The 22641-nt window shown below is 41.9% G+C and overlaps 1 protein-coding gene across 1 annotated transcript in view; it reads right to left on the bottom strand.

Annotated features, from left to right (window-relative positions):
* Positions 1–22641, bottom strand: part of CCDC174 (coiled-coil domain containing 174) — a 132959-nt gene that overhangs the window by 69474 nt on the left and 40844 nt on the right. Inside the window, exons 4-5 of the mRNA XM_069643414.1 lie at positions 20500–20558; positions 12320–12494 (exon numbers count right to left, since the gene is read on the bottom strand). Coding sequence (XP_069499515.1) covers positions 12320–12494; positions 20500–20558 — 234 coding nt within the window. The remainder of the gene's footprint in view (positions 1–12319; positions 12495–20499; positions 20559–22641) is intronic.

The following is a 22641-nucleotide window of genomic DNA, read 5'->3' as shown; positions in this document are numbered from 1 at the left end:
GGACTCAGTGCGATATTGTTCAAGGAGTGGGTTATATTCCACTGTGGGGCCTGCCTGACTTAAGTCCACTGTAAGTTTCCTAATGCTGTTATTTAGGAGATTTAATCAGCATCCACCGTTGCAGACAGATACCGCCACAGGCAACCTTTGCGGGATGCTAGATGTAATAGCTGTCCATTCCAGGATAGCATACGATGGTCGCTGTTTATTGTTTTCACCAATTTGAATGTCATAACCAAGGGGAGGAAGTTTCTGGAGACAAAAATGTAATCTATTATTGAAGAGTCATCCTCGCTCTCCCATTTAGCCTGAGGTGGTATGTCCCCTTGATGTTGCCATTCAGCATATGCATTTCCTTAGAGGCTTTAAGAGATCCCCACATAGCACCTCTAATAGATTTGAGCGTTCCCATAGACCGAGTCTTGGTGCTGAAAGTCGCTTATCAGGCATGATATATTTAGGTCACCACATTCGACCACGTATTGAGTCTGCTGATTTATGTACGCATCGAGCAGGTCAGAAATCTGGTCAATAAATGACTAATTGGATATTGACACACGGTTCCAGTAGACGTTAATTATTTCTGTAAGAAGTTCCTGCGACGTAGCACTGGATGAAACAGGCTCAATAGGTTTCAATGGCCTGCCAGATTTAACAGCTGTTAGTAGGCCAGAGGATGGACATCCTTATTTTCCTTTAATGGCTGTGCTCAATGATATCTCAAAACCATCAAGATTGGGAGTCTCACAAAGCCAAGTTTCTTGTAGACATAATAGATCATAGTCTCCAAGATGTAACTCACTAGGTTTGGTAAGGTGTATAAATCCTCGAGTATTCCAGGATACTATCTGTTGGTCTGCAAAAAGTGGCCCTAAAGTTCTGTGCGTTTTCTTAAGGTAACTCTTGGAGAGGCTTGAATGGCTAAAGTTTATCATGGAGTATAAGAGCTCTAGGCAGCCATGACCAATCCGATGATTTACTTTTCAAAGTCGGGGCCGAGGACAACAGTCTGCTGCTGCTAACTTGACGAAAAGATAATTCCGGCTGAATAGTAACACTCCGCTTTGGGCGTAAGCCTACTGGAACTCGGCACGTCTCTGCATTTTGAGCCATCCCACAACATGCTGCGACCTTGCTGGGCTGCAAACCGCCAATACCCTGGAACCTCGAGCCAGTGTGTGGTGTATGGTCTTCTGAAGTCTGAATCAGTCTGAAACTTGGTGGACTCCTGCTGGATATATAGAGACACTATTCGCATACCTGAAGTCCCCTCACCCAAGTGCAGAGTGTTAGGGAGAATTTTCATTTATGTGCTAATTCCCTTCAACCTTAGAGATCCCCCAGGTATTTTTCTGGACTTAGGGATTTTAACCCTGGAGTGAGCGAAACCTTTTTCTCACTCAAGTGTTTATAAATGATTTGGGTTTTTGTGTTTTCACTGTTTTTAAAGACTGACAAACTCCTAGGAATCTGCTTTTTGATTGTTAGCATGTGCCACACCTAGATGGAATTCTTAACCTTAGCTTGCGTCACCTCTAGATAGAAATGTGAATGTTAGCATGTGCCACACTTATATAGAATTCTTAACCTTAGCTTGCGTCACATCTAGATAGAAATGTGAATGTTAGCATGTGTCACACTTAAATGAAAGCGTGAATGATGGCAAGTGCAACACTTGAATGGAATAGTGATCACTAGCCTGCCTCACATCTAGACAGAATATTGAAATTAGCAAGCGCCACACTGCGATGGAATAGTGAATAATAGCAAGCATCACACTTAGACAGAATTGCAAGGACAGCAATGCCAACTAACCAATCCACTAACAATTTCATCCCTCTGCATACACCCCTCAAACTCTAACCAAACACAACCACAAGCCTAAAACGCAGCAATCTGCACAAACTACACTACACTGCAACAACAAAACAAACCGCACATAGACTTGCACAACAGCACATGACGACTATCGACCGTAAAACACCCCAAGCCCAGCCAACGGACCCACCAGGCTGAGGCTGCCAACATCGCATCACTGCTATCTTGCACTTTTCCAGCTTATTCCCACTAACTCACCCCCCCCCCCTTTCAGAGCCGACAGAGCGGCAGGGGACCATTCCGGTGGTGATAGTACGTGGTACAAATATCCTTTAACATTAACATGGTGACACACATCACCTTCACTGCAGGGTCACCGAGAAATCCGTTGTGTTTCTCTTAAGGTTTAAATACCTTTTCTTGGGTGAACTACAGTTCCCAAGAATAGTAAAGTGAAATTGACTTTACTTACCTTTTCTCTTAGTAGGTCCAGTACACACCATCTTATATGGGGGTGTTGGGAGGTTACCTAGTAGCCCCTTATGCTACTTTCTCATGTAACATTTTTATGTTACCCTCACTAGTTTAAATGGCTGGTGGCAGTGGTTTAATTGTTCCTACCATTGTGCTTTTAATACCGCAGGCTGAACCCTCAGCTGCAGAACAGCACCTATGGGTGACCATTTTGTAAAATGGCCCTGGTCGTCTTTTTTTGCCATTTTTTGTTTGGGAGATCTTTCTTGGCTTTTACTCTGTTCGTTGAGACAGGTTTGAGCCCTTTGTTTGTTCTACCTTTGGAGGGCTTCTGCCCTGAAGCCCGTTCCTGGCTCCAGTGTGCCTGGAAGTACAGGATGTGAGGGAGGGTCCCGAAACTCCCCTATCCTTTGTCTCTAGGAATGCCTGAATTAAACTAGTCCTGATTGGCTGGCTGTCCCGAAAGGACAGCCACCCTACTGTGTGATTGACAGTCTAGGGTGTGCATAAATGGGAGAAGCCTGCTTAAAAGGCAAGTGTTTGGGGATTACAGGAAGTCGACCACTGGAAGAAATATCTGATGAACAAATTGAGAAGAGAAGCTGCTACAGCCTCCTGGACCTTGAATTGCTGATGCGCTGACCTCCTTTTTCACCTCGACAGAGAAGCTCTGGACGGAACTACTTCTCCCCTTGGGTTAGTGGGACCAACAGCAGCTAATAACTACAAAAAAGAAATCCTCCAAGCCAAGAGCGAAGCATATAACCAAAGAATAACCAACGCACAATCCAATACTAGAGACCTTTTCACTATCCTCAGAGAATTAGAATCCCCAACACCTACTTCGGACCACACTGTGAAAGATGAACAATGGTGCATCAATATCCAAAACGCTCTCTCTGATAAAATATCCACCCTTCAACGCAAAATTGAACTAAAGAAAGGTATACTGGGCCTCTCCCAAAACCAGCACATCCCACCGCTAGCAGCAGAAACTAATAAATTATCCTTTGCGCCACTAGCCATCCAAGACACGATAAACCTCAAACAACCTAAAACCCTCCATCCATCATAAACGAATGTGCGGCAGAATTTGCTCCATTCATTACTCGCCTTATCAACAGCAATACTGTTCCTAGCGACTTAAAAAAAGTTTGGGTCTTACCCCTCCTCAAAAAACCAACAATAGACCCCAACATTCCCACTAACTACCGCCCCATTACCACTGTACCATATTTATTACAAAATAGTTGATCGCGCAGCTTACCTGCAGATACAAAAATATTTAGAAGAGAATAACCTACTAGGACTAAGGGAATCTGGATTCAGGCCTGGTCATGGCACAGAGACTGCTTTACTAGATTTGAAGACTCAAATGGACCAATACAAGGATAAGGCGCAATTGTGCGTCCTCCTTCTCTTAGATCTCTCCGCCGCCTTCGATCTAGTCAACCACGATATACTTTGCCAACACCTAGAATTCGCCACTCAATTCTCAGCAAACGCCATTAACTGGATTAAATCATTCCTCACTAATCGCACAACGAGAGTGTTCTCTGATAACTCAGCAGCCCCTCCTATCCCAGTGACCTGTGGTGTACCGCAAGGCTCATGTGTATCTACCACGTTATATAATGCATTTACTAAGCTCCTGTTCGACAAACTTGACAATATGGGTATCACATATACAAATTACGCGGACGATACACAAATTCTCATACCTATCACAGGATGCCACGATACCGATTCCAAAAAAACTGAACAGGATTTACCAAGCCATCCAGGCTTGGATGGCCATCAACGAACTGTGCCTAAATAACGATAAGACTGAGTTAATTATCATTGGCAATAAAACCCAGCTTAACAACCTTCCCCAAGCTTACAAATCATTCAATATTGACGGTAATACCATCTAAGTGGCCAACGAAATAAAAACTCTGGGAGTATACATTGATTCATCTCTTACACTAAATAGACAGTTCAACGCTGTTGTGGCTTCAGCAGCCTACACCACCAAACTGATAAGAGCCAGCAGACCATTCCTCTCGCATGATAACCTTATCACTCTGGCCAAAGCATTGATACTCTCCAGAATAGATTATTATAACTCTATTTGCGGGAACTAGCATAGGAAACATTAAAAAAAACGACAGATTGCACAAAATAACCCCATTAGAGCTGCATTAAACATCCCCAAACAAAATCACATCTCTACCACGAGGAGGAACATCCACTGGCTACCAGTCCAGGACGGAATCAATTTTAAAATACTAACACTTACTCACAAGTGTATCTCCAACAAAGCACCTCTACACCTCAGCAAACTCATTCGCAAAGTTTACTCTAACAGGCTCACACGCTCCCAGTATACTAACCTCATAACCATCCGCAAATTCAGAAAACAGAAAGTTGGTTGAGCAAGCTTCCCTAACATAGCCCCTAAACTTTGGAATGCCCTCTCGACCAACCTCAGAAATGACACCTCGTTTTGGTCCTTCAGAAAAAGCCTAAACACGTTCATGTTTAATAATGACCCCATGCAGTAACTACTACCTCTTAAAACTGTCCTACGTTTACCAACTGCATGATCCACATCCGCTAACTGCACAAATGATACTTACGTGCATGTATTTATACAGTATTTATTCTGCAATATGTGTAACCTGTATCTACTAATTTGACTAAGTACCTGTAACCAAATTCGAAGTTTTCCTGTAACAGCACCCAGTTGCCTCCGGGCTTGGAGCGCTTTATAAATGCACAAATAAATAAATAAATAAAGATAGTGCGCTATGGCTACTTTCACTGCCAGTCTTGAATTAGAAAATAATTGCCATATCGGATCATGGTGTAAATTACTGCTCAAGGCAAAAACATTTTTAAAAAACCTGTTGTGTATCAAATTCAACTTGGAACACTCCACAATAAGATGCTGTAAAGTTTCTTTTTTGTTTTTGTTCAAGCAATAACGACAATGGTTCCGATTTTGCAATATCTGTTTTCACCTACACAACACCTCACGAGTGTGCCATAGATTGAACCTAAACCGCATATATTGTGTGCGGATATGTGCTGAGGGACATTTAATTAGATATTCAGCCATGTCTCTATATCTCTTGCTCCCAAAAACAAAGACATCCAAATTTTTTATATAGAGTGCACCTAGATTGGTTATCTATCCAATCGTACTGATGGATCTTTATTTTTGCTAGCCCAGTATTAGTAATGAGTAAATCCAAAGTTACCGAGGCGTCGGCTACCGCATTCAATGTATATTTGCGCCAAATGGTGGGGAATTTATTTTCAGATGATAGCAGTTAGTGGGCCGATACCCCCAACATGTTGGGTATATCTAAGCCCAATAAGCATTTTCCTCACAGTGCACACCTCTTCCATACTACCTGAGAATAGAGAGACCAGGCTCCTAATTCATGATGTATCATGGCTATGGGAGTACAGCTGGGTAGATGTAAAATTTGTTTCCAAAATTTTAATTCTATAGTGTCCCAATATTTTCGATTTCTAGGGAGTGTTGCTTCCACTCGATAGAGTAGGATGGGTACCACTTTCATTTGATAAAATGCCATTATGTGCTTGAGAGAGTATTTACCACATTTATAAGCGAGTATCTTCGCTTGCGAGGTAAGTGTTCGCAATTTACTCTTCAACTCCATAGCGTGCAATCTACTGTTGTTTACATTTGAGAAGGTCACACCTAGATATTTATATTGATGAACAATTATCAATTCACTTCCCTGTAAACGCCTTTTATGCCTGTAATTTTTGGACTTTAGGTTATTGTTGCAAACTACAACTTGAGTCTTGTTAGTGTTTGTCACCAAATTATTATCTTTGGCATAGGCACCAAGTTCTTGCAACATCCTTTGGAGACCCACGGGTGTCTGCGAAAGCAGCACCAGGTCATCCGCATACAGCAAGTATAACATTTTCTGGCTACCCAACCTAGGAGGATCACCCATGGAATTGACAAAGATGTTCCCCATGTCCAATATAAAGAAAATGGACAGGAAGGAAGCGAGCGCACAACCCTGTTTTAAACCTCTGTGTGGTAATTGCAGGAGTTCATTTACCATCGAAAAGTCACTCGAATGTGCATAGATGTTTCCAAGTGAAATAGCATTATCAAAGTTAGCAGAGATTCCGGTCAGTGGTCAGTCATGTTTCCTTAGTTCATTATACAAAAGAACTCCATCCTTAAGAGTCAAATGCTGCCCGGAAATCAATGAAAGCTAAATAAAGTGACCGACCCTGTGCAGCACATTGAGTCTTAATCATGTTTAGGGTAAGTATGTTCGGGATTGTGCCTAAACCCGAAACAAAACCAGATTGATGTGGGTCTTTCAATTGCTCATTAGTTGTCCACGCATTTAGTTCTCCGAGAAGTAGTCAACAATAAATCTTACCCTGCACATCTAAAAGTGAGATGGGTCGATAGCTATGTGGTAATTGCTGAACCCCCTTTTTATAGATGGGCACTGTGATCGCATGTTTCTAGGTTTTAGGAAGACATTGGGTGTAATTTATGGCTATGAAGATATTATTCAATATGGATGCCCAAATATCTGGGTGGCATTTCAGTGTGTAATTTGACAGGCCATCGGGACCCGCTGCTTTGGAATTGCTGGCTGTTTTGATAAGAGACAAAATATCAGCTTGATGAAAGGTGAGGTGAAATTTCTTGGGGATCTTAAGAGATTCTAAACTTACACAGCCTTTGGGAACAGAATGAAGTTCGCTGAAATGTGTTACCCATTTCTGTTCATTAACAGCAGTTGACTGAATGGCCGTTTGAGAACCTACTGTAGATTGGTTTATAATGGCCCACATTTTAGATGTATTTTTAGTTGCCAGAACCGTTAACATATTAGCACCATCCCTCTGATATAACTGAGATCCACGACTTTCGATCCAGTTTACATAATTAGATTGAATTCTCCATGAGAGCACGTCCCTGATGGCCGGAGGAGGTTGGGCAACTTTCCTCAATTCCGCCCGATGTAACGACTTTTGTGTTTTTACAGCAGTGTCATAAATATGCAAATGGTGTTGTTTTCTAATTGCATTTGATTTAGTGTGCTGGAATGAGTGCATCATATCACTATATACTATTCCCACACTCTCCAGTTCCCTTGCTCCATTATTTAATGATTTGGTTAAGTATTGGTTAAAGTGAAGCAGCACATCTTCCGACCATCAAAGGCAATTCTTCCCAGGATTAACTAGTAACCAACCTCTATGTTGCATGTTTGAAAGGGCTGGGTTTCTACCTTCTCCTTGCCATTCTGTTGTTAACATGTTGTGATCACTCATGTCAGATTTAACCACACAGAATTTCTTAATCAAAGGCAAAAGGGAACTATTCACATAAATGTAATCAATTGTTGTTACACTGGAGCCTCGCCCCCATGTTGGTTCCGGAGGTATGTCTGATTTAAAGGCCCTATTCAACATATATAAGCCTCGAGATTCAACAAGCATGTTCCAACGATATAATCTCGCCTTATTGTGTGAAGTATTTGAATCAAAGCAATTGAGATTCAAGTCACCTGCTAAAATGACACGGGATACAATTTTTTCCGAGACAACCAGGTCCAACAAGACATTCAGATCTTCAAAGAAGCAATCATCTGATAATATCACTGGATTCCAGTATATATTGAGCATAGTATATACAATTTCCTTGCTCTTTATCTTAACCAACAACATATACTTGTTTGGGGCCGCCCAAAATTAGATGATAACACCTTATCTGTTTTTACGGCTATTAGTAAACCGGAAAAGATGGTCTTTCCGGAGGTTTAACTGCCTGTTTAAGATGTAGATTATCCCAAACCGGGGGTGTTGTCAACCACGTCTCCTGTAACAAGACTATTTCAAATTTGCCAATATTGCTTTGGTCATTGTTGAGCAAGTGTTTGAAACCCCTTGTATTCCAGCTTAACAAGGAAATAGAATTATGACTCAAGGGGACTATTATAGTTGATTGTTCATACACTTGCATTGACATTGTTTGAGATTTTGCTGGACTCTTTTCTCATTTCTACTATTGTCAAGGGTTTTGACCCATGTTGAATCAATAGACTGGGTAGATGGGGGGGATGAGCTGTCGCCGCCCATTATTCTATCCCAGAACCAACTAAATCAATAGACTGGGTGGATGTGGGGATGAGCTGTCGCCGCCCACATTCACGCCAGAATCCAGGAGAACTGCGCAGTTGGCACAAGACCACTCCAAAGATACAACCTTCTTGTGGGGGGGGTTCCACATCACCACTCTACTGTAAGGATGCCATCAAAACAATGTTAAGCTATGGTCCTATACTATCAAGCAAAAGACCACTCTATTGAAATGCAGTAATTCAAGACAGATCCCCAAAAATGGATGCAATACCGGTGCTCACCACTATCAGAAAGCCGGCGTTTTAAAACCACCAGCCTTTTGTGTAAAACTGAACAAATGAACCGAAACCAGGCCAAGGAAAGACTTGCTAAGAGGTGGATACAATGTAAAACTATATTCTGAAATGACTTGAAGGAAGTAAGTATTTAATGTACATGTAAAAATTGTAAGTTTTGATTTAAACTGGGAACTAAAGTGACATTTAGCTGAATTCTGCCTGACAACAACCCCCGACAGGAGTTGAAACTTGATCAAACTGCATTCCCAGGCCTGGCTGCCTCCCGCTTCCCCGCCAAAAGGAGATCACACCTCCCTGATTGAATTAAGGGAGGGGACCTGCAGACTGCAGGAGGTTGAACAAAGCCTTGTCCTGGACTCAGGCAAATGTTATATTGGGGGGGGCGTAAAGTGGCTTCCTCTTGGGAGAAGTGGGAGGAGAAGTGCCTGTGAGAGCCAGCTAAGCTTGGGGGAAGTGGATAAACCAGTTATTCCACCATGTGATGTGGGAAGCCACACCCCTTTTTGACCAGGGCATAAGTTAAAAAGATGGATAATTCATAGTACGGACTTGTCAGAATTATATAAGTAATATCATTATTCTTGTGATTTTTCTGTGCATGTTTTAAGAGGTGTTAGGACCCTGTGGTGTATTCTGGGGGGTTGCTAGCGGAAAATAGGGTCTTACTCCAAATGTCTGCATGTTAAAAATCTGACACTTCATCAATTAATGTCCATACTCCTTGCGCACATGTGTGTAATTTTTGGTAAATGTCCGATATTGGTAAACCAGTCAAAAATCGCAAAATGTTGTCATTTTTGAATGCAAGCCCCCAGGAAGATCAGAGGCGGACAAGCATGGACCATAAGGAATATATAATGTGTACATGTAATTTCAACAAATTGTATCTGGGAAATATGTATTTGAATCAAATATAGATTTGTGTGCAATCTGACAAGGGGAGGTTCCTCTGACCATAAAACCTACAGCATCACTCTGACTCACATTTCCTTCCCCCAATCATGGGAGAGGGGAGAATTGGGCCAATGACAAATCAAGAGAGGGGCAGGCTTAGTGATGCTACGCACACACCCACTTCCAAAACACATAAAAAGAGACTGCTGGGACAGGTAGAGAGATTCATTTTCCATTTCTGCGGAGCATTTTGACGGCCGACATCCCATCCAGACAGAGACCAGAACCAGGGGCCCATAGACTCCAGAACTTTGAACCTAGAAGGCCCACTGCAAGCAAAAGTATTCTCAGCAGGCCCCAGCATCCTTAAAATCATTTGCAAACTATTCCACAGCCGGGCGAGCTGTCTGAATTCTTTGCCAAGAACATTTGCCAGTACCCAGAAAGCAGTGTTACATCCAGAATCCACTTGATCCGGACCGGAAAGCAGAGCAGTATCCAGAACCAGAGGCCGCTGTATCCAGAGAGGCTAGACCAGCAGAGCAGAGCTGACCCAGACGCTGTGAGCAGAACCGCCCAAAGCCCAGTTCAGTTGACCAGATCCGTGACGAGGCCCATTCATTTCAAAATTAGGAGTGAGTATCCGCCAGAACTGTGCAGAACCCAATCTCTTAGTTAAAATAATCTAATCCAAACTATTTTAACCTAATTAGAACAGCCTCCTAGAAATCGTGTCATTTGTCATTTTTAAAGCTGCACAACTGTCACCTGTCAATTCTGCAGCTGCAAGCTGTCACCTGTCATTTTGAGTTTTACTTTAAATCCGAAAATCTACCTTTATTAAATTGTCTGTATCTCTTGAACCTTTTGGGATAGGAACGAAATTTACTTTCATTTTAAAGCTGGGATTCTAGGCTTTCCAACCAACCTAGAACCGACTTCCTACTCCTTATACTTTTGCCGTAATCGCGATTCACGCACTCGCAAAATTTACCGCGATTTGTGCCCCGCACATTTCCTTGTTATTCAAAATGTTGTCCCCCCATCACATTCACAATTTTGGGCGTGTGCGTTGGGTGCACATCTTTACAGAACGCTTGAATGTCAGAGTTCTTAGTTCCGCTCGGAGGCTTGCGAGTATTGCGCCCCAAAGGTGTTGAGCATGAGTAGCTTAATACTCTCTTTCGCACTATGGGCAACAGCACAGCCTTCTCGCTTACCGCCAATAAGGGTGGATCCGGGCAAGGCATGCCGGTTTTTAGCATGCAGACAAACATTTAAAATGAGCCACTGATGCTTTACAAGTCCGTTGGAGCACCTCATTGCCCCAACTCCGCGACGTGCGCGGCGAAGAGGCAAAGAGGTACTTCCCTATACTTCCGCTCAGTGCGCGCGTAGGCGTCTGCAGGGTGCCGTCTTTGAAGCTTTGCCTTCAAAGTGGCCGTGGCTTGTAGATGGAAAGCAAAGTAAAGCCAAGTTTAAGCTTCCTGAGGGCTCTGGATGTAAATAAACAAGGGAACAATCAGTATAATACGGTGACTAACAAGTTAGTCCACTTACAGTTTGTGAGCAAAGTCTATTATTTATAATGTATATTTTCACAATTGATGCAGGGAGCCTCCACAGTAGTAAAGCAGCGTGTCAGGCAAAGAGGTACTTCCCGGTACTTGCGCTCGGTGCGAGCACTTAGGGAGCGGTTTTTGAAGCTTTGCCTTCAAAGCGGGTGTGGTTTGTAGATGGAAAGCGAAGGAAAGCCAAATTTAAGCTTCCTGAGGGCTTGTATATTTTCACAATTGATGCAGGGAGGTTACACAGCAGTAAAGTAGCGTGACAGGCAAAGAGGTACTTCCCGGTACTTCCACAAGGTGCGCGCGGCTTCGCCTTCAAAGTGGGCGTGGCTTGTAGATGGAAAGCGAAGTAAAGCCAAATTTAAGGTTCCTGAGGACTCGTATATTTTCACAATTGATGCAATTGATGCAGGGAGGTTCCACAGCAGTAAAGCAGTGTGTCAGGCAAAGAGGTACTTCCCGGTACTTCCGCTTGGTTCTAACCTTTTTACTTCCCTTAACCCTTCCTTTCTGCAACGTATTGGTTTGATATATAAATGCAAATACTATCCTTGTAATTGAAGTCACCTCAGGGTGTAGGAAAAGTGTACGAAGCATAACCAAAGATTATCCACTAGCTTGTCTAATTCTGAAAAGTAATTTCAAAGTGTACTTGAATTGTTACAATCAATTGCATTTTTAAAGAATGCTTATTTAAAACTGATTTTAAATAAAAACCTATTTATAACTGAAACCTTGAGTATAAGCGTTACTTGGCAACTTGTATTGACCGATTTCATCTGTACAGCCCGACAGCTCACATTTACCCCACTGGAGTTAGGCCTGGCTGCTCAGTCACACTACCAACTTGTGTAGTACAGACCTATACCAAAAGGTGGGTTACCTAATACCAAGCAGATAAGTCTTGTGTAGTCACAGTATTTGTGGGGACAATGTGCAAAATAAAACTGCTGTCACATTTCAGGACTAAATCACCAAATCCAACACTACGTCGGCTAGACAATCCTATTGCGTATTGTCACGATAGGTGGGCACACATTTTGTTTTCGCAGACCAGAAGAAAAAATAATCTAAATGATGTTTATATGTACACCTAGAGAAAATATGTTAAGTAGCTCAACCAACCATTCTTCCTCAGGATTCTGTGGTGGCGGGATCTCAGAATCCTGCAGGCTAAGCTCCCTTTCATCACTTCCTGCTGATGAGTTTGCCGCTTTCTCACATAGTTCTTGAACCTCTTTCCTCTTATCAATTATCTTCTGTGTGAAGTCCACAAGGAAGAGATCCTCTGTTTCCTCATCTAGAGAGAATAGACATTTTCAAAGAGTGGTTTGCAAAATTACAAAGGAAATTTTTCAACCACATGAGTATTCAAATGGCAAACACAGACAGACCACTGAAAAGAAACTTCAACGTTGCCCTATTGATTGGTAATAGCATAATTGGTGCAAGCCGCTCCAGCATCCAGGCACAGAAAAGTGATAAATGTAGCAAGAGAGGAAATGGTGTATTATAGGACAAGTGAGGGTTTTTACACTGATAAGTGAATACTGAGATGTTAGCCCAGTGAAAACTCACTACCACATCTGACATAACAATTAACAGGAGGATGCAATATTGAATTTACACACCGGAAGGAAAAAAAACAAAAGACATCAAAGCGTAACCTAGCATCAACACAAATGGCTGAACAATGGAGTCTGTGTCAGTATTTATTATTTTATATGAAGTATACAAGAACTGGAATTAAATAAAGGCGGCACTGACAAAAGCTACACCATTTGAACCATCGAAGTAACCAATGTTCATGTTACCAAATACACATGGCATGTCTTCCACTTGGAACTAGGATTTGTGATGGGAAAGTGATCTACCATAGTAGGCCTGCTGCTGGAATACATGCCATCTACTTGTAGGTTTCAGTATTCAATTATATTAGCACATGGAGATAGTTATTGACCTCCTCTCACTTGTTTACAGAGACACTGTTTAATTTAACTAAACTCCTATTACATGCTATACATGTTTCAATTCAACAAAGTTTGCAATTAAAATGATTAACTTAGGAAGACAAGTGATTTAAATACAACATAATAAAAGCACATTTAATGTACTAACTCAGTTTGTCCATTTACTTTACTCGCTATTAAAGTAAAAATGTGGTATTTCACCACCAAAACTACAAAGCATGCATTGCTACTATTACTAGGTCTAATAGCCGTAGAATGATTCTTCTTGTGATAATGACCCCTCCTTCGGTCTAGAAGGCTTTAATGTAGCATGCCATAGCACAGTGAGATGGGTTTAGTGTCCCTGAATGGTATGACCTGGTCCATCAGGGAAACGGGATGATTTCTCAAGCCTTATGAAAAACAAGAGGGTAATTTCCATTTTCAAAAACACGGTCACAATTTATTGGGTGGTCACTCAACTCAGGGAGTTCCTCCCCACCCAGCCAGGTGGCGCACAACAAAGCAATTTGCAGATTCAACTTTAGTGAGGCCTTCAACCTATGGACTACAATTCAATAAACACTCTCTTTACCAGCAATAAGCTATGAACCAGGCCGGTGTGTAGAAAGAATATATATATTTATTTATGTTTATTTACAAAGAATAATAGAACAGTCACCAACACATCAGCCACCAACGCCACAGATCTACACAATATCACAATTTCAAATCACTTGCACCAATTGACTGACTTATATTTCTAATGGACTTTCAGATACTACAACACATAGGTAAATTCTAGAGATGGGCAGCCACACTTTACATCAGATTTCTTGCAACTGAACGCAAGAAATATATAACTCACAGTGATTGCTTAGTTCAGTACCAGGCTCTTTTCTCCCAGCAACCCCCCATCCCAGGCATAAGTTATATATGACCCCTTAATTTGAAGGCAAGGTACAGGGAGTGGGAATACAGTAGGAAAATCGTTTTTTGGCTTTTTATTAGAAAGGAATTGTTTGGGAATGAACTCTCTGGGAAACATCGTTTATTCAACACACAAAGTTAAAGTAAGGATTTGGGGATTCTGGTTCGAGAACAAATGGGAAATTTCGTTTTGCACCGCTCATACCAGGGAAATGAAATGCTTTGGGATTTGCATTTGAAAAGAATGAGAACATTTGTTTTACACAGACAATATACACTTGAAAGGCAGAGTTTTAGGGTTACTTCTTTTTGGGATTAAGGACACACCCTTCTGTACAGCAGTCAGGGGCTTCAGAAAAATAGTTAACCAAGTACATATTGTCTATAAAGGCGCCAACACACTGGGCATTAACTTTGCTAGTTTTGAATTCTAAAACTCATTCCGTGAGTGTTCATTATGGTAATCAATTGATTTAACTTTAAGTAAATGTGCTAAGGGTCTACACAGTGTCCTCCCCACCCCCCACAATTTAGTGGAAAGAATAAAGGCAGGAAGTTAACAACACAATTCAATTTAAATGGAGAGGGTGGTTTTCTATGGGGTAATTCATTTGAGTTAAATTTAATAAAATGTGCCACACGTCCACCTAGTTCCATCCCCCTACCCACTATGCGAAATGGAGATTAAGGCTGGCAGATTCCCCCCACACGTTTGTTGGCATTTGGATTAATCTACTTATAAGTGTGAGAAACCAGAAGGTGTCTCACCCGCTAGTCCCCAGGGGTCTGTCTCTCTCAGGTGGCCAGGGCACGGCCATCGTCTTTGGATCCAGTCCCTGGTGGTGGACCAGTGCGGGAGGAACACCTGGGTGAGGGGTCTTTGGGGAGTGGGACATCTGAGTGGGAGTGGGACACCTGATGGTGAGACGCGGTATTCCCTTCCCTGTAACACATTTACCCCAACGTACCCGGTAGGATATTTGAGAACTCTACCCCCCTTTCCCGTCACAAACAGTTTCACACAGACAGCCCGCTTTGGGAGAAAACAGACTCACACCCAAGCATTGTACCTGACACCTGACCACAACTATGGTCAGGCAAGGTCAGGAAATTATTGGTAACGACTCACACCCGACTTCCATTAAGCTTCCCCACACAGATAAAAGGCAGAGCACGAGAACACACTCTGAGCGAGGCGAAGCACAAGAAGGAACAGCATTTTCCAGAGGACAGCTGAACAAGGGGAGAAAGACGGCAAACCAAGAAGGGTGTGCAAGGAGGGAGATACCCAAAACGTTACTTTCCGGAATCCTTCAGATTAAAGAGCTTAAGGCCAGGAAACAAGACTGAAGAATCCTGCAGTGAGTGTTGGAGATACCCAGGGCCCTCCTGCATGGTTGACCAATTCGTGAAGGAGCAGCAGCCACTGTGGTACTGTCCTTGGCTCCAGGATCAAAGCAGCACCAGAGAGATCAACACAGCCGGTGAGTTGGAGAGACTGATGCAATATAGGTCTGTGTTAAAGTCAAGATTGCAAGCAGCAACAATGGCTAGATGTTTGAACATTAACAGAGAAAGATACAATACCCGTAACAGAGTGGTCCGGCACTGAGAGTATGCTCAATCGAAGGTTTCTGTGAGGTATCCAGTCAAGAGGTGACAGAAGCGAAAGTAAAAAAAATGGAGAATGAGAAATGAAGTGAATCTAAGTGGTCCGGTTTAAGCAAAGTCCATTGCACAATCGAAAATGTTCGATTTTGGATACAAAGAGGAAAGTTAAGAAAGTGAGATGACATGGTCTGAGCCCGAACGAGGGAGACCAATTGTGAACGTTGTGCTTAAAGGGTCTCAGCCGTACGGGGGAGATACATGGTCCAAGCCCAATCGACAGAGACCAATTATGAACTCTGTGTTACAGAGGGTTCGAGCATGAAGGAGGGACACCTATGGTGAACTTTGGGCCCCGAGAATGTGAAAATCCTGATAAGAAAGGAAATGTGGTGCTCGTGTTACATTAGGTCCTCTATAATGAGAGATTTTATTGGGAATGAAACTTTGGTGCAGAAGGCCCGGATACTTATAAACTAGATCTCCTTGTGGCAGAGAAGCCAGAATGTATGTGAAGCTCAAGGGTGCCGTGCTGAAAACGTGCGGAAGGGAAGCCAAGTGCTCAATTATCCTGACATATCATTTCTTGAACACTTTCTTTGCATACATTGTTGTCCCACATCATTTGTATTTAGAAGTAAGGATTGGCAATAGGTTTATTAGTATAGGCCCTTTTATTTTGACAGGGACTTCACTATGACTGCTTTATTATTATTTGATGGTCATAGCTCGCCCCCATCCTTAGATATAGGGTTAGATAGGCGTTCAACCAACCGATTGAATTTCAATAAACACCCTTGAACTGTGATCACTTGGGTCCGTCTTCATTGTTTGATACCATGCCTTCCTTACACATGGGAATTCTTGGTTATGAGACATCCAGGGAAGCAGGGCTCCTCCAAGGACAGCACATACCTGGTCAAAGGCTTCGGTCAAGGATAGTCCCCGGCACCCAGTCCTCCTCTGGTTCCTCAAATGGCAGGCCCAGCTAGCTTCTAGATTTCCCAGTTGCTGTCTCCCATACAAGGTTTAAGGCCCTGCAGGTAAACAGTTTTTCTCCCTGAAAGGTTTACCATGATGGCCTTGGTAGCTCTTTGCTGCTCTGCTATTTGTTACTCACAAGAGTCCAGAAGTAGACTACCAGTACCTCCTGGAATAGAGTGGAAAAGTCCAGTGAAAAGTTGAATGTCCCTCTCAGATGGAAAATTATCTATGATAGGACTGGTGACACTCTCATGTTATCATAATTCTCATGATAAGGATTGGTTCGCTCTCTCCCTCCTCCTCCCCCCAATGCACCCACTGCCTGCTGATAGGACAAAGAGTTGGGAGGTGTGGATGATGAAGGCTGGAGGGAGGAGATTCATCATCCCAAAATGACAGGTGCGTTTACCCTTTTCAGTGTCCTTAAAATACCCAAACATGACTGGCAGCTACCTTAATTATTCAGATAAATGTAGGCAGGTTTATATTTTTGAGTTCTATATTTTATGGCGAGTCTGAAAATAATAATCTTATTTCGGCACTCCCTTATTGGGAGGAGCTACTGTTTTTTAGATTTGCTTGTGAACCAAAATAGTTAAAAATCTGACTTCAAGATTCAAACCTTAATTTCTCACTATCACCTCACCAACTTTCCATTTCCTCTGAATTTTGATAAGGCCGGAATTATAATTTTCTTCATTACTCAAATTGTATACATCACACAGAATTCATATTCACATAGTACCGACAGGCTTCTCACCTCCTTTAATATGAGTCCGGGATGAGCTCGATGGGACACACAATTCTCTTTTTATTAAAGCAAAATTTAATCCAGTGTAATCAGCCAATGCTTCCCATGTGCCCCTACGTTTCACAATAGCCCTTGAGGTCAATGTTTCAGAGGCGCAGACCTTTCTGTTTAGTGGGGAAAAACAAGCTACATACATAATTCTAACAGAATAGCATTTTAAATTGAACAATGTGTTCAAGACATTTTGTATCGCATCTGGTCCTGCTGTAATCTATCTTTACATACTGTTTGAACAGATACAAGTTCACTTTTGGTATTATTCACACATAGGCCATAGTTACATAGAAACCAGTGTTAATTTTTACACAAAATGAAATGGGCCTTTCCCTTTAAAGGTTGTCATTTTATATGATGAAAAGAAGTATTTTTGATTATAAACAAATGCAAAATGCTTGGCTTCACTTTCAACTTCTGGCTCACTGTCTTGTACTGCATAGAAGTCAATGTCACATGCTGCTATATGTTGAAATTGTAACTTTTCATATTTTAGGAAAAACGGCATTTCCAGCCACACATGTCTTTTCCCATTCATTGGGAATATCCAGCAGTTTTAAGGTCTCAGGTAGATTCCCTTTCACTTGAGCGCCTGTCCATTTTAACACAATGGAAGGAGGCCTATTTCTTTTAATTTCACTAGGCCGTATGCAGGAAATCACTGTTTTGTACTGGCCTTTATAGTTCAATGGGACTCTACATTAGCCAGCTTCACTACCACAATAGGGGCCTAGCATGGCCTCTCAATCTCTGTCACTGCGGGGCTGTATTTTAACCTACAACACAGATATGCAATTTAATATCTTAATGATTTTATAAAAAGGGTAGTAAACTCGAAAGCAGGGTGTTTACCTTCCCCATACATCTGTTGAAATTAACAGAATGAAATTGCTGTGGTACACCCCAAAAGTCACCCCTCTCCACACCTGCTGTGTCCTTTTATCCATTTAACTTCAAACAGTTACACGCATGTGCAATCATACAAGAATTAGTGAAATTCTCCAGACTGGTCTGCAAACATCAACATATCCAGAAAAAGCACCCTCCTGGAATTCTCACGGGAGGATTCTGCAGAGAACATACTAAACATGTGCTACTACCATGACAAAAACAAGCACAGTATTTCAGTCTCTGTAGATGGATAGTCACGCTCTCACATTCCATTTAAGAAAGAAATTCACGACCAATAATCATCATTTATATATTAGGGTAGAACTGAAAACTTCCCCGTGAAATGAGAATCTATAATCTGGGCAGTTCTACACACTTCCAGAGCCGCACTCATGAACGCATGACTGACTATGCACCGCTGGTTGCAATACCCTAGAGATGAGGAGAAATGCACTGTGAGGCGTTCCTATCAATTCAGTTCTCTACCATTACGGATACCATTCCAGTCTGCCAAGAGTTTGGTTGGGAACCTGCAGGGCTTTAATACGTTATTATGGCCAACGCAGTATAGACCATGCACAATGGAGTTGTATGCAAGTGCGGATTATCACAGCAGCAAAAAAAGCATAATTCTTTGTAAAGCAGATTGAGAGGAAAGGAATGTTTACATACTGGACCAAAGAAACTAAGAGAGGATCAATGAAAAAAGACAGTAGAAGCCACATGGACACATTTATCCTCTTAAAATTAGTCTGAAACTGCATGACAGGATGTGGATGAATGCCATTAACAAACAACTGCCCCAAATAAAAAACACCAGTATAAAGTGGCTCTGTCATTTTATGGTCATCCATTCAATCTAGTCTACATCGAGTAGCGATTGAGTAGCTCAAAATGCCCCTTCATCAAGTGGGGCACCTCAGCCAAACAGGACGCCATTGATTTAAGTATTCTCAAGTGTGCCCAACAATGAGCTTTACTATGTGTGTCATTGACCTACTAATGGCATGGCAGAGTTTGGCCTAGGATGCAGCCTAAAGCACACATCAGAATGTGTGGGTCCAACTCCTGGTAATGGCAATATACGGTTTTCCATCATGCAAAAGGTAAGCGGTCCACTGCAACGTGCCCTATGTAACAACTAAGCTGTGTAACCATGGAACAATCCTTTTTATAATAAACTTCATCAAAGGACACAAACTGGTAACATGTTTAAATGGTGCATGCCCAATGTAATGAGCAAATCATCCGACACATTGGACACAGCAGATTTCGAGTCAGGCAGTGTAATAATCAACATAGCAGTGCCCTCCACATACTAATGAATGTGACATTTTTCTACATAGATACACACAGTCTGCTCTCTATCTGGAGAAGACTATATTCTCTAATATTCAATATTTCACCCAGAAAAAAGAAGCGTAAACATAGGGCAGTCAGTCAATCAATATGTAAAACAATGTAGGTATGCTGGATCCACTCCTGCTGAAATGGTCCTGTAGGGAAGGGTTTTGATAATCCTGCTAGAGCAAGATGCCCTAACACCAAACTAAACTAGGATGCTGCTCCAATAACATGAAGAACAAAATATTGCACAGCATGTTTGATCTGTGTGAAAATAACTATTCTGGAATTTAGTTGACAGATGGAAGAGAGTGACTGTGTGGAAATGGGGGAAGAGGTGGCAACACGTAGGTAAGAAATCTTGCCCCTCAGTGGCTGAATGAAAGTCACTGTGAATAAAGGGATTGCCTTATGGACGGCCATATTTATGGGCTGCACCCTGTCCAAAGGATGAGAGTACTGGCTTGAGGTTAACCAATAGTTATTGCCAACATTATAAAGTCCACAGTTTGTGCCAAAAGGAGCTACTCCATACAACCCAGTCCTATGGTAATGCGAACATACCCATCACTAAACGAAATATATTCCTGTCAACATACACCTTATATAGGAAGTGATTGGCAGATAGCTCCATAAAAGCTGAGATTAACATGCCTCAGTCAATTTTGCTTTACAGAAGTCGGAGGCAATGAAAGAACAGGTTCCAAAACGATTCTCTGGTTTAGGAAGAGCCAAATTAAAAACTGAATATTGGAACAAGACGGTCAAATTGCTTATTCTAATATTGCATTTACCTGGAAAGTCTCCTTTGGTCATTTGCTCGTACAAGCGGGCTTTCTCTTCCAATTTCTGTCTAGAGAAAAGACACAGTTAGATCTCCCTCCTTAAGCAGAGGCAACACAACTTTTCCTTTCCTTGGACAACAGAAGCATGAATATCAAATCAAGGCTGAAATTGTAGCTTTGTGCTCAGAAACAACTGTAAGTAGTTCTTGCATGTTTAAAATGCTTCAGATAGACCAATACGATATTTTTTTTGTAATTACATATTTGATAAACACAAATTACATTACAATCACAAACATTTCACATAAATACATACAAACCCATCCCTCCCCCTACTCCCACCCTACAGGTAAAATGCACAGTCGAGCTGCAGTCAAATTAAAAACCTCCCCCAAATTCCTGCAAACAAGTTTCTCTTCTTATTCCTGTACATAATTACCCGCTCAAATAATGACATTCTATGTATATCGGTCAGCCATGCATTGGCAGAAGTTGCTTGCTCATTTTTCCATTCTCGCAATATAATTTTGTTCCCATCAGAGCTGCCTTGAAGAACCAGCACCTCTGGGGATATGACAAGTCAGTTAAATCCTCTTCCCCCATTTAAATGGTTGTATAATCTTAAATCGATATCAAACCTCAAAGCCTTGTACATATTCATTGGGATCTCTTGCCAAAATACCCTCAAAATGCTGCATTCCCATATAATATGTTCAAATGTGCCCTGCATGTGTTTGCACCTCCAACATGCCTCAGATTCTAACAAACCCCTTGCATGTTGTGGCAGAGTCCAGTATACTCGGTTTAAAATGTGATCTGCCTTGCTCTTTCTCCAAGGTTTAACAATGTCATACTCACATTCCTACACATTCCTCACATTCCTGCATATGTTGTCCCATCTGCATTCACTTGTTTCTGGACCAGTTTGTCTTGACCATTTTCCGAGTAGATTTTGGTTGACCTTGTATTTAGCCTGGAGTTTTATGACCAGATAATTTGAATTCTTCCAGCCATTCTGCACAGACTTTGCTTTCCTCTGTGATTCTCCCGCCAATTTTCCTCTTTAGTCTCCGATATTCGCCATACAAGCAGCCTTCCATCCCTTTTTCAGCGATCAGACTATTAAAAAAGTGATCCACTTTTTATCTTTAAATAGGTTGCCAAGCCATCAGATATCACACAGCAACCAATTTACCCAGAACATTGGTTTTTCATTCATCTCAATCTCCGGGTTAAGCCCTAGTGATGTGTTTTTGAAGCAGAACACATTCCTTTTGGTCAGCTTCACCAGACCTTGCCAACATTCCCTCAAGAATTTGGTTGATGGGTAAGATTTATATCCAATTCCATCTTTGAGGTCAGAAGCACCCTCAGTAATAGTGGCGAATGTCTAATTTTCTCTGCTTGTGTCCAAACATCAGTGGAATCCTCAATGACCGGAAGTAAGTGCCTTGCTGTGAAAGCCAGATGACTGTTATTAAAGTCTAGAATTCCCAAACCTCCTCTTTCTGGTGGTAGCTGTAGCTTCCATAACTTAAAGAGGGGTTGTTTTCCTTCCCGTAAGAAAGACTATCATACCATTTTTTTAATTTCCTTTTTCTTTGTGGATAACGGGATCATACCAAGGATGTAATTTATGCGTGGGACCATAGTCATTTTGATCGGGTTATCCCTCCTCCATAGGCTTAGTTTTAATTCAGACCATCTGTCTATGTCTTTCTCCAGCAATATTTTAAAATTCACTTCCATCATGTGATCCACCTCTCTAGTTAACCAGATGCCCAAATATTTAATTCTTTCAGGACACCAATTCAAACCTACTTAGTTGCCCACTTATACAGCCCACTGATGCAGCCATGGCTTCTGATTTTGACCAGTTTATCTTGTATACCGAGGAGTCGTGAAATGGGTTGTTGTGTCCCATTGCCACTGGAACCGATGTATCTACATCATGTGTCACCAACAGCATGTCGTCAGCATATAACCAGATTTTTTGTGATGCTTCACCGAATTGGACTCCTCCGATTGATGGATTCCTTCTGATCCTCTCTGCTAAAGGTTCCATCGCGAGGACGAACGGTAATGGTGACAGTGGACATCCCGGTCTCATACCTCTTCCCAATTCGAAACTCTTCGATGATAGACCATTCG

Source organism: Ambystoma mexicanum, chromosome 2p (assembly GCF_040938575.1).
Source record: "Ambystoma mexicanum isolate Mex_15411 chromosome 2p, UKY_AmexF1_1, whole genome shotgun sequence".
Taxonomy (NCBI): Eukaryota; Metazoa; Chordata; class Amphibia; order Caudata; family Ambystomatidae; genus Ambystoma; species Ambystoma mexicanum.
This window is presented reverse-complemented; position numbering and strand designations above follow the sequence as displayed.